The following is a 19,204-nucleotide window of genomic DNA, read 5'->3' on the forward strand; positions in this document are numbered from 1 at the left end:
CCGAGCACCGCTGTTGCAATGAACGTCTGCACTGGGAGGGGGGAGAGAGAGAGAGACACGGAGCGAGTGACATAGAGAGAGAGAGAAAGAGAGAGTTTGGTTTCGCTTTCGATTTGCGTGTCGATACAAACACCCGTGTTGCAATGAACGTCGACACGCTCTGCTGTCTCTGTGTCCGATGTGCGGGCCAGGCTACTAGACGGGAGCCCCGCGCAGCGGCTAGACGGGAGGGCAGCGCAGCGGCCCGAACCTCTAGTTCTAATACAATTACAAGAATACTGCATCTTCTGCTTTTTTACTCTCAACATGTCATTACACGCACGCACACACGCACACGCACACACACACACACACACACACACACACACACACACACACACACACACACACACACACACACTGTAAATACACTCCACTCCACACGTTCCTTTCCTCCAACCTTACCTGTGTAATCTTCTCTGCAGATGCATGTGTAGCCTCCCTCTCTTCGAGTGCAGACGCCTCCGTTCAGACAGGGGTTGGAGTAGCACAGGTTGATCTCCGTCTCGCAGTAGTCCCCCGTGAAGCCGGGCGGGCAGCGGCAGCGGAGGCCGGCGATGGGATGGATGGGGCGGAACAGGATGGAGGGAGAGGAGATGAACGGGGCCGAGCTGTTGAAGCGCAGCACCGAGATGCACTTCATGTAGTTCTGGCACGGCTCTCGCAGACACACGTTGTCATCGAATGGCAGGACCTGGATGATGGAGGTATGGAGGAAAGGAAGCCATAGAAAAGTTGTATATCTAGTTTTTATAGTACAGCAATGCAATACTGTTATTGTTGCTGTTGTTATGGGTGTTGCTGTGCATCTTGTGTCCCGTTCCCCCCCTCTCTCATGGATTCTTCCCGTTAAAGGGGAGTTTTTCCCTTATTACCGTTGCCAAGTGCTTGTTAATGGGGGTATGTTGAGTCTCTGTAGTGCAGAGTTTGGTCACCCTCGACCTGACATGGCATTAACTAACCTAAAGCCTATCCCCAAACCTTACCCTAACCACAACCAAAGTACCCAGAGCATACTCTTTTTTTTTACCCCCTTACCTCCCCAATTTAAAGCATAAAAAGCGAAGAAAAAATATATAGAAAAATGTGCTCCTCAGAGCACAGGCCTCCACCAGGCCAGGAAGTAGAAGTCAATCTTAGCCAATCATGGTGAAATATGAAAAATCAAGGTCCGTCTTGATGACATGACTGAGATAATGTGTACCAATTTGCGTGATGTTTGGATGTTTGAACTCCTGGTGGCGCTATAACAGGCCAATGTGAAGTTTCAAGGCAATCAGATGCTGCTTTCATGATTTGAGGCATTTTGTTCAAAACAACCACTCCTACAAACTTTAGATGCCAATCTTAGCCAATCAGGATGGAATATGAAAGTTCTAACAGATCTGTCTTGATCACATGACTATAGAGATAATGTGTATCTAATAATTTGCGTGATGTTTGGACAAAATCTGTAGGAGAAATCGGCTTCCTGGTGGTGCTATAACAGGCCAGAGTGTGTGTGTACAGTTTTACATCGATCTGGCCAACGGTGCCGGAGATTAGCTCTACACAGACGGACGGACGGACGGACGGATGGATGGACAATTATTTCATTATAACACCACCGTTGACAGAGAGGGAAATAGATCATTCGATTTTAGCTTCTGTATTGTGTGTTTGAACCCATGTACAAATGCTGCTTTTGCACCAGGAGAGACATTTCAAGAAACAGAGGAGACAGAGACAGAAGAGAAAAAGAGTGAGACATAAATGAGAGAAAGGGAGGGAGAAAGAGAGAGAGAGAGAGAGAGAGAGAGAGAGAGAGAGAGAGAGAGAGAGAGAGAGATATGGAAAAAGTAAGAAATTGTAATTATGTGCATGTCAACACATTCTCCATTTTTTTTAGATGCTTCAGGGAAGAGAAAAGGAGACACGAGACAGACAGAGAGAAAGAATCATATGGGCAGACACTAATGTTCCCCTCTGGTGACATTATGACACATTCATATTTCAATGACTAGTAAAGATAAGTGGTGACAGGAGGAGTTAGGAGCCAAGAACTGAGTGAGGCGGAATGGGAAGATCTACATAGAATTAGAGCACGCACACGCACACGCACACGCACACACACACACACACACACACACACACACACACACACACACACACACACACACACACAGAAGTAAAGACTTCTGTGTATAATTTAACTCTGATGGTGTAGAAATGGTCCCAAAGAGGTTCAGTGTGTGTTGTTGTCTCTCCTGCACAGTCTTCCTCTCAGCTCTCCTACTGTCTCTCTCCTACACAAAACCAGAACCACACTGCCTACAGGGCTGCTTTCAAAAGATAAACACAATGGTGAACAGTTATCTCCCAAAAAGAAAAAATAAGGACACCTTTTCCACCTTTCTCCTGTCTTAATCCCCCAAAACATAACTCAGGGCAGGGCTCAGGACATGCATGTACTGTACATCTGTGTACAGTAACAACATAACACATCTATAACACTCATAGATATAAACTTATATAAACTTTGAACAACTTTGTCAAATTGTTTTTGAGGTCACCGAAGCATCACTGACAAGATTAGTGTGTGTGTGTGTGTGTGTGTGTGTGTGTGTGTGTGTGTGTGTGTGTGTGTGTGTGTGTGTGTGTGTGTGTGTGTGTGTGTGTGTGTGTGTGTGTGTGTGTGTGTGTGTGTGTTTTATCTTTATGCATGCATATCATAATATGCTCTGGATGGAAGTTAGCATGCACACACGTTACCTTGTGTACGTGATGTGACCAGGTGTGTGTGAACTCATGTGTGACAAGCCATTAAGCCGGGTGTACATAATATCCGTGTATCGTTGCATAATGCCATATGTCAATGCATGCATACTGTAGGCACTGTACAGCTTATTATTTTCTCTCCATATGTTATGTTCCTATATCTCTGGGGTGTGTGTGTGTGTGTGTGTGTGTGTGTGTGTGTGTGTGTGTGTGTGTGTGTGTGTGTGTGTGTGTGTGTGTGTGTGTGTGTGTGTGTGTGTGATTACAAGAGTCCGTATTCATCTAGAGTCCTACCTCCATCTGAGCCAGCGCTGTCAGCCTGGGTCTGTTGAGGTACAGCTGCTCCTCTAGTGCCTCGGAGGGGAAGAACTGTCCTCCAGGGAGCGCTGCAGAGAAGCTGACGTTCAGGATGCCCATCCGTCCCGGGGCCGCGCCCACGTCCGGCTGGATGTTGAAGACAAACACGTCCTCCACGGGCACGGAGAGCACCGCCGACACGCCCTCCAGGAAGTGACCCAGGAGCGGGGACAGGAAGTACTCCTGGGACATGTTCTGGAGACGCACGGTGATGCTGCTTCCCAGGATGTCTTCTGTGATTATGAGGACGCGGAGGACGCACTGGGCCGAGATGCTGTGGACACCGTCTGAGAGAGAGAGAGAGAGAGAGAGATATTAGATTACACATGAGCTGGTGATACATACTGTGTTCTAAATGCAATTTTCAATTTAGGCATTTAGCAGACGCTCTTATCCGGAGCGACTTACAATAAGCGAGGTAATCACATACGTCAAATGCAGAGAGACGGTGTATAGTGCCTCAGTAAACTAGGATCACTGTTAAACCAAGAACCTAGTATCAGTCTAAACAGTATATTGTAATAATAATCTGTACATTGAAACTATAGGATACCAGGTCAATAATAAACCTTGCATCTGCTGGGAGACCAGTAAGGAGGGAGTAAAGGCCTTTGCAGACAGGGTGCGATTAGTCAATCCGTTTTTACCGCATGCGAAAAGACGCACAAATCGAAATGGGTTCGATTGGAAAAAAAAACGCATCGCCGCATCGCATCGCCGCACGGTAAATTCAGAGCCGGTGTGCATGAGGTTATTGAGAACCATGTGTTCATTTAAAAAATGATATTGTCCATTTTTTCCGTGCGAGAAATCGCACCCTGTCTGCAAAGGCCTTTACAGTGGTGAAGTTTTGATATATGAATACAACTGCAGCCCTGCTTCACCAATATCCAGATACTGAGATTCACATGTGCATGATGGCATGCAGCGCGCACGCACGCACGCGCGCACGCACGCACACACACAGTCAGGCAAACTGTCATTTGGCTTGGCGATGAATGTGTCTTCTTTCATGAACACTGAGGGAACACACTACATCTGATGCCGTTTCTCATGGAGAAGAAAAGGATGTAGACACAGAGAGTGAAAGAGAAGTGAGGTGAGGAGTGTTACAAAGGAGGAAAATAGGAGTGTTAGAAGAGAAGAAATGGGAGAAGAGGAGTTAGAGGAGAGGTGAGTGAAAGGAGAGGGGAGGGAGAGAAGAGAAGAGGCAAGGAGACCAAGAGAGCAGACAAGTGGAGATAAAATGTGAGCAGACAAAAAGATGAATGGAGGAATATAAGGAGAGATAGGACAGGAGAAGGAATAGCAGAGATATAGAGTCGAAAAACAGTAAGGATGGGAAAGAGAGGGAGCAAAGGACAGCAAGGACAATGGCTGGAGGTCAGAAGGACTTGAGGACTAGGAGAACAGATAAAAGAGACGGAAATAGGGAAGAGGGATAGAGGAAGAGGGAGACAGACTGGCAGACAGAGAGGATAAGAAAGAGGGGAGCATGCAGGGTTAAGGAGAGATGAATGGAGGTGGACGATAGGAAGGGCGGAGGAGAGACGGAGAGAGTACGAGAGAGATAAAAATGCTGAGATAGAAGATTAGATAGGAAGACCGGGGTTAAGAAGAGATAGATGAGGAGGAGAGAGAAGGTGAACGGGGGAGCGAAGGAGAGACAGACATACATGGGGCAGAAGAGACTAGAGAGAAAACAGAGGGTAAGGAGAGAGAGAGATTAGAGAAGGTGAGGTCACAACAATGTCAATATCATGAGATACATAATTAATTTAGGTCTCTCCTGGGTCTCTGGTACACAACACATAATCTCTCTCTCTCACACGCACTGCACACGCACACGCACACACACACACACACACACACAGACCCAGACACACACACACACACACACACACACACACACACACACACACACACACACACACACACACACACACACACACACACACACACACACACACACACACACACACGTCTGAAATCAAGCACTACATGAACAAACGTACACACACACAAGCAGACACACACACAAACAGGAGCAAGTGACATGAAAGTGCAAGGGAGCATCTAAACGAGTGCCGTTCTAATTTACATAAAAATGGGATAATGGAATTGGAACGCATCCTCTTCATCTCATCCACTCTCTCATTCCGAAAGCTCGACGCTCCAAACTTCCATAAAAGATGAGTTCAAAATCAATCACTGTGCCAGGGTCAGTACTTTTAAAAAGACAACAATAACAACACTACACCACATGCATTTCAAAAACATCAGGGTTCTGTTTGCAATTCCACACTGTATTGTGTATTTGTAATGCACTTTGGTGCGACAAAATGTAAAGAAATGTGAAGACACAAAGGACCACAGTGACACCAGACAATTTACCGTGGCAACATTGAGGCATTGTGAAGCAGGGTTAGAGAGAGAGAGCGAGGCATTGAATGAGAAAGAGAAAATGCGGGAGAGAGAATGAGTGAGAGAGTGAATAAGCCAAGATGTTGATCTCCTACGGGTTTTTAATACTCTGTATTTATAAGGAGGTTCTTTGTAGTAAGATACAACCAATTGTCCTTTTTAATAAAGAATTGCAAAAAAGAGAAACCGAGTTGGAGGATTAGAGAGTGAGAGCATACTCTCATAGATGGAGAGAAACAAGACGCAATATGTGTCTATAATGTGAATTGCTGGATATGAACTGCAATTTTCTGTAGTGGTCCCAGTAATATTTGCTGTCAAAGTCTACTGAAGTAGTATCACATGATATGGATGAGCAATGTTGATTAAACAAAAAGGATAAAAGGTAGTTTTCCAGAACAATACTTTTCAGTATCTTGGGATGTTTGATTTGAAAGAGCAATAATGAACTAACTGCAACTATAGTAATGACCTGTTGACTCCCCCTGCATCTTGAATTGTTCTTATCTGCAGATGAGTGTTGTGTTTCTAAGGCTGAGTGTTTTGTCATCAGTGATTGTTAATTGGTGTGCTTTAACCACTTAAACCCCAGCATCTGTATTCTGCCAAAAACTTTCGCAGGAAAATAGCAGATTCACAACCTCACAATGTGTCGCGCTGCGACGCATTGATCTGCTAAAATACAGTCTTCACTCCTTCCATTTAGCACTGGTTTGACCAGAGAGGCTGATGGAGAGTTAGAGAGAGACGAGAGAGTCAGCAGAATTAAAACAGATCACAATACAAATACAATAATCTATTTTTTTTAATCGTTCTCTGCTTCTCTAAGGATTGCCTCCATGAGAGAGACAGAAACAGAGAGAGAGAAAGAGAGAGATGGAGAAAGAGAGAAACCGAGATGGAAAAAGAGATAGAGAGAGATGGAGGGTTTGGGGAATGGGGGATGGGTGGGGGTGGCAGCTGGTTTGATTACCGGATTATGAGGAGCCTGACTCCCCATTGACCTCTCACACAGACACACACACACACACACACACACACACACACACACACACACACACACACACACACACACACACACACACACACACACACACACACACACACACACACACACACACACACAGCCGGAGCCTCGTAATAAATGAACAGCCAGAGGGTGGAGTGGCGTTAGGTGGAGAGACAACTCCTACTGAAAATCATTACTGCTTTAATATAAGATTAGAACATTATGGGAAAACAATATTGAATATTATAGATTCAATAACTGTCTCTTTCTATTGTATTGTACCTGTACCTATTGCACCTTACTTTCTGCCTAAACCGGATAACAATAATATGAATTATTTAAAAATTATACCTGTCTTAACACAGCCAATTATCAAGTTATTGTAATGAACATTTTTGTGAGTATTGTGTGTGTATCAGATGTTATTCACAATATTTACTAAACACTAAATGTAACTGTCTACTGTAATATTTGATCAGTTCTTAGGTTGTGGTGGGCCATGGGTTCATCTCAAACTGCACAAATCTGTAAAAGATCAAATATCTTCTCTATTTTTGCTTTAATCACTGCATTTCATCAGTTTCCATCTGAACAAATAAACATAAAGTTGACTAAAAATAACACACAATTACAGATTCACTGGCCTGGACAAAACCCCCTTTAATTACCCTGAACTGACACAAGATGAGATGAACTGTGAACCACCACGCCAGCTTCACATGCAAAAGGATGGTTTTAATAGCAGTCCTTCAGAATGACACACAAATATGCATTTCTAATTGCGACCGAAACCCATTGTTATTGTAATCAATGACACATGGTCTTTGTTGAGGCTCTGAAAGACCCCAATGCTAATCGGCTAATGTAAGACCCACATTTTGGCACACTGCCATATAGACACTGTTGCAGACCTGGGTAACACTTGCCATGCATCCCATGTTAATAAGGAATCATAAATATACTTATAAGGCATTATAATCCGCTTATAACACTGTATAATTATAGTTATAAGAACTCATAAATAACCATAATGCTTTACAACACTTATCATGACACGTTATAAAGCATTCTGTAATGACTTATAAGGTCATCTGCAAGCTTTAAAGGAGTAGTTCACCCAAAAAATGACTTATTTTCTATCAATTACACACCCCATGAAGCCTTGAATTCATGGAGATGTTTTTGTTTTTGTCGCATTCCTAAGCCAATAATTTGATGACCGGGTCATCGGTCAATAGGAGACTCAGTAGGAGACTCTTTGAGTCCGGAGACGCCGCCGGTCATCAAATTATTGGCTTAGAAATGCGACAAAAACAAAAAAATCACCATGAATTAAAGGTTTCATGGGGTGTGCAATTGACAAAAAATAAGTAATTTTTTGGGTGAACAACTCCTTTTTTGGGTGAACAACTACTTTAAAGTAAAGTAATTACATTGTTGAAGGTGTAGGAAGAAACATTTTGTGTTGTTCTTGACCACTTATAGTGACTTAAAACTATAATGTATTATATATAGTGATAATGATTATAATGCATGATATAATTATAATAATGTATTGCAACAATAATAATTAAAATAAAATTCTCATTGTTGTAAAGTATGTGAGTGACCAGTATGATATATATAGATATATATCTCTTATAAGTCATTAAAGAAGGCTTTATAAGGTGTTATGATTGCATTATGAATAACTATTCATAATAGTGAGTGAGTGAGTGAGTGAGTGAGTGAGTGAGTGAGTGAGTGAGTGAGTGAGTGAGTGAGTGAGTGAGTGAGTGAGTGAGTGAGTGAGAGAGAGAGAGAGAGAGAGAGAGAGAGAGAGAGAGAGAGAGAGAGAGAGAGAGAGAGAGAGAGAGAGAGAGAGAGGTCCCCAGGTCACTATCTTTGTTTGGAACACATAAATGGCTTTAGGCCAGGAAATTTGACCAACCTGTGTCAACCCAGGCATCTTAACGCATCACCGCACACATAAACGCATTAGACAGACTAGCCTGACAACAGCTGGACATTAAAGCATATTTCAGGCATCAAGACAGCATCAGGGCAAACAAAAGTCTGTGGCCCCACTGCAAAATTAGGCCAACAACTGATCCATCATGGCCGCTGGGTCGCCCACAAAACACACACTCTTTTCACTTTCACAAACAGCTGGATGTGCTGACATACTAAATATACTTCTGCTGAGAGAACAGAACTCGGGACCAGTTGCCTTAGAGCCAAGTGAAATCCACTTCCTCAGCAGGAGAGCTCAGCTTCAAAAGTGCCCAAGGAATACTCCTCTACACCGCAAAATCCAGAGAGCGTTCATTTAACTCCATGAAGTGAGAAAATGTACCCCTCTCAGGGTTACATGAACACTCCCAGTTTTACTGTGTAGGGTTATGGTCCAGGAACAGCGCTAAGTAGACTCCGATAAGCAATTACCAATTCACTTGGAGCAAAGTGCAGTCCATTACCCCAGCATTGTTGCTAGAGTTGGTTCTGAACAAGGACACAGATGAATAGAGCGAATAGAAGTTTCCAACATTAGTGCAAGCCTAGTCAGTAAAATCCTCAGTGTTATTTTAACTACGCAATTTAAGTCGGTGGTTGCTCAAAGCACGTAGCACAACAGGGTGTGCAACAGGGGCACAGTTACAGAGAAACATTGACAGGCAGTTTGCGTGCAGCATTTCTGTCCAGCAATAGAGGAGCAGTCACCAGCTAGAGAAATTTTACATTCATTCTCCAACCCTACAGCAGTATTCTCACTATCCGGGGACATTGTTCAGTGATACTCTTCGCTAAGCAACAGCTAAGTTGAAGGGAAAGCTACACAGCCAAAGACCAACTCTCATATACCTGCACGTACACTCATGCACGGCACGCGCATGCATGAGATCCCACACACACACGCACGCACGCACGCACATACACGCACACACGCACATACACGCACACACGCACACACACACGCACGAACTTGCGTGTACACAAACATACACACACTATTCCAAACATTCAGTCAGGAAGTCATTATTAATACATCGACCATCATCACCATCCCTGCCTCTATGTTTTTAGAAAACAATAAAACATTCATGAATTCCAAACAGAAAACCCCAACAACTCACAAATGGGAGGTTTATTTTGGCATCTTATCACCGGGGGAAAAACAAAAGCATTTTGTAAATAGCGACTGTGAAAGTCTTCCATGATGTACAGGCTTTCATGAGTCCTGTGAGGCCTTCAATCCAATCTATTCTCCCTCTCTGTGCGTCTGCACTTCAAAGCGGAGGGGAAGCACGGGTTCAGCGCACATAAATCCTCTTATGAATAAACAAACTGATTGGGAATCAGCCGACCAGGTCCTGTGGACGCATTAATACAATATGGGACAGAGAGAGAGAGAGAGAGAGAGAGAGAGAGAGAGAGAGAGAGAGAGAGAGAGAGAGAGAGAGAGAGAGAGAGAGACAGACAGACAGACAGACAGACAGACAGACAGACAGACAGACAGACAGACAGACAGACAGACAGACAGACAGACAGACAGACAGACAGACAGACAGACAGTAAAGAGCTTTTTTTATATCTGTTTTTGATAATAGTGTAATTACTTACTTACTATAATTATTAAAGTAAAGAATGTATGTGAGACAATACTGAGAAGTGAGAACATTTTCATCATGCCGGCATGGAAACAACTAGGAATAGGGGCCAAGCTGAAATAAATCATAACATACTTGTTGTAGTATACTGAAATAGTGTACTGTTAAGACGTACGCATAGTAGTACAATAGGTTACAGTGGATTGCATCGAGGTCAGAATTGTTAGGGAAAGTGCCAATTCCAAAATCTAGATTGTATATATCATATGCTAGTCTATCTATGGTCATTCTCTATATACCAATGTCTGATATTGATGCTTATTTTCTACACATAACACTTCATCACTTATTAATAATACTTTATAACCATTATATATAAAGGTTATAAAAAATATGTATATACCTTATGACATTTATTATTACATTACTAGTATTAGGCTTATACCTTGTTTTTATTATACTACTACTATGTTGGACAGTCTGTCTGTAAGCACTGATGTCTGATGTTGCCAGACAACATTTCACTGCACATAACGTACATGTATGAGAAATAAAAGAGATTGCAGCCTGACATGGAGAGGGAAAGAAGAGAAATCAATGAGCATAGAGGGAGAGAGTAGAGAGAGAATGAAAGAAAGAAAGAGAGGGAGGGACAGATAGGACAGTATGACAGAGGGGGAGTGATAGTATCAAAACCAAGGGACAGAGCAGACAGAAAGAAAGTGATAGAGTGGAGCAGAGTAAGTAGCAGAGAGAGTAGAAAGAAACAGAGAGAGACAAAGAAAGAGAGAGGGTGGAGAAAGGAGAACAGAAGACAGTGAGAGCAGAGTAGACCAGTGGTTCTCAAACATTTTCATGTCAAGGACCTCCATTTGACCACAGACCCTCATCTGACATCGAAATTTGAGATTGCTCCACATTTTACACAGTTTTTACAAATGTTTTGAAAATAAGATGATGTTGTAGATTGGCTATTTTCTAATAGCCAAAGCATTTTGCTGGGGACCCCCTGGAACCCCCCCAAGGACCTCTGGGGGTCCCCGGACCCCACTTTGAGAACCACTGAGTAGACAGAGAGAAGAGAGAGAAAGTGTAGAGGGTAGAGTGTTATCCTAGTCTCTGATAGGTCGCCCCGGCTCTAAGATGCTTTGCATGGTGCCTGGTCCCCAGAGCGTCTTCTGGGGAGCAGGGATCTGAGCGCTATCTCACAGTGCCAGGTAGCCTGACTAATACAACACTCAAAAGCTTCTCGAAGCTTCAGAGAATCCTCTGCACTGCTTCTGGAGACCCCGATAGGAAGAAGCTGCCAAATAGCACCGTACAATGCCAACAGCTGGAGTAAAAAAAAAAAAAGGTAATTAATACCACCCCCACTAAAAAAGAAAAGGGGGTAAAAAAAAGGTTTGGAAAGGGTTGCAATGCCCCAAGCTGGAAGACAGGGTTACAGCACAGCCGCCGGCATTTTTGATTTGAGGGAGAAAGTGAGAATAATATATGAGGGAGCCTGACAGAAAGATTTGGAGATTCAGGCTCAGGTGGTGTTTATAGTAAAGGTTGACAATGAATTAAAATGAAAAAAATATATAGACTTGCTGCCAACGCAGGGGTCTTTATGACTTCAGCCAAAATCTGTCACTGACATGGCTTCTGTTCTGTCAAATATCGAAGATTGTTATGGGACTTGGAGACAATGGTGCAAGCGCACACATCAACACACATCACTGACACAAAACCCCAGCCATGAGGACACACTGGCCTGTTGCACAAATGTAAACAAGAGAGAGACAGGAGCTCCCAAAACACTGTGGCAGCCAGCTGATGCACTCACAACAGGCACAGACATCCTATCTGTCTGGTTTTCAGGTTCAGGTAGCTCATAATGCAACTCACAGCGAGTGAGCGGGCCCCAAACGGATGTCATGTCAAAAAGTGAGTAATACAAACCCTGCTGTTATGAAATGTATTCTCAGCATAGGCCTATACGAAACCATGTGAAGGTTCAATTCACGAAAAGGAAAAGTGTGTGTGTGTGTGTGTGTGTGTGTGTGTGTGTGTGTGTGTGTGTGTGTGTGCATGTGCGTGTGCGCGCATCAGCGTGCATGCGTGCGGGGGGCACAATTGAATGCCATAATTGGATTAACACAGTTTTCAACAAACTGCTTCCACATGCTCCTACACTACAGTCTCTGCTCTGGGGCCTTCAGTCTATTAGTTCACATATCATGTACTGACAGTTGTATGGGTTTAAATCCCATTTCACGCTACCGTGTCATATCTCCTTGTCCTGTCCTCCCTTGCTGTCTCTCTTCTCTGCCACCCCCCCCCTAAAAAAAGAGGCAATACAGCGCATCACCACAGTGGATTGACAAAACGCTCATGCCAACTTTTTCTATTTCATGTTTTCGTTTCAATTGCTTGCCTCCAGGTCAGAAAAATAAATGAGTGAACAGGCATTGAACAAACATATGCCCTTTTCAAACGCAGAATGCACATATGAACGTCGTGTACAGTCTGCTGCACATGGTTGGAAAGCCCAGAGAGAGACTGCAATGCAGTGTTGGAAGAAGTTCTCTGACTTTTTTACTTAAGTAAAAGTCACAATATCACAATGCATACGTATTCTGCATACTAAATTTTACCTGAGTAAAAGTACAAAAGTCGTGGCATCAAAGTATGCGCACAATGAACCACAGCAAAACTAGTCATTATGGAGAATGGACCATTTCACAATCATATTATTGGATTGTATTTAGTAATGCATTAATGTGTTCATCACTCTTATGTTGCAGATGGTGAAGATGGGGCTGAGTTTAAATAATTTACTTTGTGTTGCTGGGTATCTTAACATATAATAATACAATTATACATAAGTATAGCACTTGAGTAAATGTACTTAGTTACTTTCCACCACTGCCATGCTGTTGTGGACAAGTAAAGAAATTGGCACTCACACAGGGAGGAAGCAGAAACATGAATGAGGAAAGAGAAATAAAGATGAAAAGGTTGAGAAAGACAGGGATGCAGAGAGAGAGCTAGAGGGGGTATGGGGGAGTGAGAGAGAAATGGAAGGAAAAGTGTGTGTCATAACTTAATGGATGCATACATGTGTTAGCATATAGGCTAACCATCACTGTGCGTGGACACACTCACACACACACACACACACACACACACACACACACACACTAGAGGCGCTGGCTTGACAGTTGATTTCTGCGCTCTGTTTGTTTTAAAAGCCTTCGCCCCCTGAGGTCCAGGCAGTCATTATTCTCACAGCAAAGTAGAACGGAATAACACACACACACACACACACTCGCACGCTCACACACACACACACACACACACACACACACACACACACACACACACACACACACACACACACACACACACACACACACACACACACACACACACACACACACACACACACACACACACACACACACACACACACACACACACACACACACACAGCAGTGGCAATACCAGAGCCCTGCTGTCTTAAAGCACAACGGAAGCACTAATCCTTTACATTAAACCTACACACACACAGATGCGCTGTACACACACACACACAGCCTATATCAGTTGTCCTCACCCATAAAGGCCCATATCTCACTCAAACACACACCTACACACAAACGGGCTGTGTACAAGCGCACGCATTATACTTATAGACAAATCCACAATGTATCCCAAATCCACACGCTGACCTCTATAGCATGTAGGCAAGACCTAGCAGATGTTTACAATGGTGCCTCCCGCCTCTTGCAAAGTGTAGATCTATCTGCCATTAGTACAGCTTTAAGTTAATGGAAACCAATAGTACTTTGTGTCTTTCGATATTAACCCTTTGTGGAACACTTTGTAAATGTATACTGCGTTTTGACACAAGGCTTTCAATGTGTCTGAAGAGTGGAGCTCAACATTGGTGAACTTTGAACCGGGCAGCTCAACAACGGTGCACTTTGACTGGGCATCAACCAATCAATAAGAAAAGCCGTGCTTGACCCCACTGGGTAGGCTTTTCACTGGTAGTGAGCTAACCACTTCAACGTAAGTCAAATGAACTACACACACCATAAAACCGGCACTGCCTCCAATGCGCAAGACAACATGGGAAATTGATGCGTCTGATGCCTTTGCAAGCGTTGGCTACAACACTTCTGACACAGATGTGTGACCCTAAATCCACACTGTTTAAACCAACCCGATCTCCAGAGATTACCGTAACATTGCACGGAACGAGTGCACTTCATTCCGTGGATAGCCGCCTCGGAACTCCCGAATTGCGTGCATATGGTACGGCGCTGCCTTTGTGACAAAACCATTTCGGAGGCGCGCAGTCACAGGCGAATTGTCACCCCGTGAAGGACCACCGAGGGAGCTAAGGCGACCGAGTTGCCGTCCTGAACGGTGGGACATTCGCCTGTGCCTACTCAGCGCCGTTTGAGTTATGTACCGATAGGCACAGAATCGTAAATTTTATTGTGCGGACTGCTCTGCTTCCGGGTTTTTCCGTGTTGCGACTGGTTACGCCCACCGTGGGACTCGCCGTACATATGCACGCAATTTGGGAGTTCCGAGGCGACTATCCACGGAATGAAGTGCACTCGTTCCGTGCAATGTTACGGTATTCTCTGGAGATCAGGCTGGTTTAAACAACCATACTGGTGTCAGTAGCCTACATGTCACTGTATGTTCACAGCCTCTGCCATATATTGAACATAAGCATTAAAAGGTTACCTGAATTATTTAGTTGTGCTTGGGTGATTGTTGATTTAACCCATTTAGACCTGAGGCAGACTCAAAAAATGCCTTCTAAATCCTGAAGAAGTTTCCTGAAAAACAGCGGCCTGAATTAACTAATTAGACTCTGAGCTGGGAGTGATGACACAACTGTGCATCGAGCTAACCGAAGCACTCAGGATAAATCAGCGATCCCCCAATCACAGCTCACCTCACACCTCTAAGTTCTCATTAGCACACCATTGTTGCTTCAATCACAAACTGCACACCTAATAACTTTCTAAACATAGCAACAGATTGTGCAGGGAAGCCTTTTAGACCGTGTCTTGTTTAATTCAATCTGTGCTATAAATGCATTAAAATGCAATAATGTAACTTTGATTAAAAAAATAACCACACAATGATATAGTTTATTGTTGCATCACTTATCTCAAGTAAGTTTCAAGTCTCTGCAAGTTGATTTTCATACCATAGTGAAATAAACAGAATCCACCAATGCCCTCCTCAAAAATCAAACAAACCATGGTATGCTTTGGAAAATGTTTGGCAGTCATGTCAAATATACTGTGAGTCGTAGTAAATTGACTTAACATGCCAGACCACCGCTTTAACATGGATGGTTAGAGGTTGTCTATTCACCCCTGAATTATGTTCTCTTTTTGAATAGAAGTTCAAATCATTTTAAGGTGAAAAGTAGATTATTTGTTAAAAGGAAGTCACGGGAGCCCCTTGGGAGTAACTGTTGATCAAGCTTTAAAATAACCACTCAGTTATTCACAGTTCCAGACATTTAATAAAGCAGCATAATGTAAAAATGTTTGTTTGATCAAAGACAAAGAACTAACCCCCAGCAAGGCTGATTACTGGAGCACAGCCATTTGTAAAATAAATACATAATTACAGTACTCTTTTCTACTTGGTGCAATTTATTTGACAGTGAGACATTTCAGCAGAGAAAGTCTTCTGACACAAAGAAAGCATCGTGCTGAGTCCTCACTCCTCAGTGGTGAGTGGTGACGAGTGGTCAAATAAAATAATCACAAAGTTAAGGGTGTGTGACTATATGTTTTTCTTGTCTCTGTTCTCACTATGCTGTAGCATCATCATTAAGATCGGGCCAAGAAGGCACTCAATAGGTATCTTTGAATAACAGTGTCTATGTGAATGACTAGTGTCAAATATATACATGGTACAATGTGTAATGAACATTTAGAACGTTGAGTGTCTCAAGAGTAGGCAGTGAGCACTTCATTTAGTCTTCACATGCTGTATATAGAAGCATTATGCTGATGCTCTCTTCCAGTATCATTAACAATGCAGGTTGTGGGCGACCCAATAGCCGAGTGAAGGGTTAAGATAAGACCTTTATTTATCCCACGAGGGAAATGGTAAATGGTAAATGGTGCATTTATATAGCACTTTTATACAAAGCGCTTTACTTAGATTGTGCATTACATTCACCCATTCATATACAGATGGCGGAGAAAACCATGCAAGGCACCAACCTGCTCATCAGGAGCAATTAGGGGTTCAGCGTCTTGCTCAAGGACACTTTGACACTAACTCTGGGGGAGCCCGGGATCGTACTAGGAACCTTCCGGTTCCCATCCGGCCACTCAAGCCCTGAGCCACTGCCCAAACTACCGGAAAATCAAAGGCGCATTGCCGCATACCACATGGGAGCTGGACAATTTGCTGAATGTCATCCTCCTACTCTCTTAGCATTTCCTGTCAGTCTCCACTGTTAAATTGCCCTAAAATATCTAAATAAATAAATTAAATTAAATTAAATAAAACTTTACATGGACACTTCGACAGAATGCATGACTGCTTGATGGACACTAAAGCCTGATTCATGCTTTGGCGTCACGCGCCGAAAATAATCAACCTACGAGCTCCCAATGCATCGTGGATGTGACACGTTGTGAGCTATTCGTTCTGCTATTTACAGTGTGCAACACAGGCGTGCGATGGAGCATAAATTAGGCACTATGGTGACTCCTGTGAATCCTTTTTTGCAGAATGTTCTTGCTACCTACCACCCCACTACAGTGGATTCATTTGGAAGCTGTTCAGAGGCTGGCAGAACCACACTGAATAATGTATTGAAATAAAATGTTAATTTTACTTTGTGGACTTTTTTCTACTTTCCTACTTCTTAGGAACTTTGTGTCACAGTTTTATTCCCCCAGGGGCTTTTCTTAGAACACCCTGGTCTTCCAAAGTTTGACTATGATGAAAACCTCTGTGTTTCTTTAGGTTTTGTCATGTTGCTCGAGTTTGTCCTGAATACTCTATCTGAGATAACTCTTCTGGTAAAACCTGTATAATGATACCACTTAGTCCTGTCCACTGATGGTATAGTGGGACAGCGGCACTGCAGTCTAGAAAGTTAAACAGTCTGGCTTGTCCCAAGAGGTTCACAGGTTCAGATCCGCCAGACCAGTCTAGAACATGCAAGTACTGTAGGAAAAGTCAAGAGTAAACAAAAGGTTGAATTGTGCAAGTGGCATTGAGACAAACTACAACTGGGTTTGTACCAGCTAGTTTAAGGAACTGTACACAGCAAAATAATATATAAATTCAGGCTTTTTGCTGTGTATGAATGTGACTGAATGCAACTGTGTGATTGGATGTGTGAATTTATGAATGTGTGTCCATGTTTCAAAACAACATTGATTTATAATATCATACATTCAACCATCCTGTAATACAGCTATAAATAAAATAATGTAACATATCTCCCTTTCTATATTCTTCTCTCCAGGGCTTATGCAACAATATGTTCCACTGATTCTTTTATGCGTCTATAAAAGAACGGAATCTATTTACTTAAGCTGGGTGGCCACCCCACTTTTCTTTAGAAAGAAAGAAAGGAAGAAAAGAAAACCCTATCTGTTCTATTGAACACAAGAAAGTATGTCAGGCAGACATAGTGCAAGAGTGGCTACATGACCAACACTAGTACCATCCCCCCTCTATTCTCACTGGTCTCCAATGGGCCAAAACCCATTACAGAATCAGGGATTATTATTAATCAGGGATTATTATTGCTACATCTGCTGGAGAGTGCATAGATATCCCTCAGTAGACAGTGAAACTATGTCAGCCTCACTGACCAGACACAAATGCAAATGCATATTATGTTCATCCCGGGCCACATGTGGCAAATATGATGAGCAGCATCAGAAATAAGGACAAGAAGAGAACATAGCATAGAATGTATATGGGAATACTGATATTATAACTAGTATAATGGAGTGTGTGTGTGTGTGTGTGTGTGTGTGTGTGTGTGTGTGTGTGTGTGTGTGTGTGTGTGTGTGTGTGTGTGTGTGTGTGTGTGTGTGTGTGTGTGTGTGTGTGTGTGTGTGTGTGTATAAAGGAGTGTGTATAAAGGACTTGACACTTATAACCCCATCCTAACCTTTAATCTCATCTACTGACCCTAATCTATAATCTCTGTTATTGACCCCAGCTTTCTCTATTCCTCATGAACGCACGCACGCACACACGCACACACACACACACACACACACACACACACACACACACACACACACACACACACACACACACACACACACACACACACACACACACACACACACACACACACACACAGCTAATCTTGCAAACTGCTGGACCAGTCAGCACCAAATCTATTGTTTTTTCAAATATCTATTTTTTTTATTTTATAAAGTCAATGATGGGGCTGAAACCTAAATGCAGTACAGTATGTTTGTTTTGATTTGTTTAGTTTTTTTCTTGTACACTAAACAAATGCTTGGCAGAAGGACCAGTCATGGTTCCTGGTGTTGCTATCTGATACTGAGTACCTCCAGTCCCCAGCCTCTTTTTGTGCTGGGCCTGTACTGAAAAATTAAATGCTATTCATGGGCGATCATCCTTCTCTAATGTTACCACATTCCTTTAGTGTAGAGTCAAAGCTAGAAAAGCCTTGGTGACTTCATGACCGGATGCTCCGACGGTCCTTCAGCAAGGAGCAGACATGATTCCTGGTGCTGATATGCGGTTACTGCAACTCCAGCCTCTATTTGTATAAGCCCAAAATGCTAAGTAATTCTGACGGTCCAACGCATGGGAGATTTAAATTCAGAGCCCTGTGACAAAATGTCACACTGATCCTCCAATATATATTCAACAACATGATGTATGAACCACAGCATCTTCGAGCAATGAGCACCCACCCACCCATGCATGTCATCATTCATATGTCTCAACTTATCAGATACCCCTGGTATTAAGCCTCTGTTGTCCA

At 43.0% G+C, this 19,204-nt stretch overlaps 1 protein-coding gene across 1 annotated transcript in view; it reads right to left on the reverse strand.

Annotated features, from left to right (window-relative positions):
* Positions 1-19,204, reverse strand: part of celsr3 (cadherin, EGF LAG seven-pass G-type receptor 3) — a gene marked incomplete at its 5' end in the record, with an annotated part of 122,176 nt that overhangs the window by 88,181 nt on the left and 14,791 nt on the right. The window contains 2 exons of the mRNA XM_080443851.1: positions 445-733; positions 3,091-3,440. Coding sequence (XP_080299977.1) covers positions 445-733; positions 3,091-3,440 — 639 coding nt within the window. The remainder of the gene's footprint in view (positions 1-444; positions 734-3,090; positions 3,441-19,204) is intronic.

The sequence above is a fragment of the Gymnoscopelus braueri genome, assembly GCF_963280865.1.
Source record: "Gymnoscopelus braueri genome assembly, chromosome: 12".
Taxonomy (NCBI): domain Eukaryota; kingdom Metazoa; phylum Chordata; class Actinopteri; order Myctophiformes; family Myctophidae; genus Gymnoscopelus; species Gymnoscopelus braueri.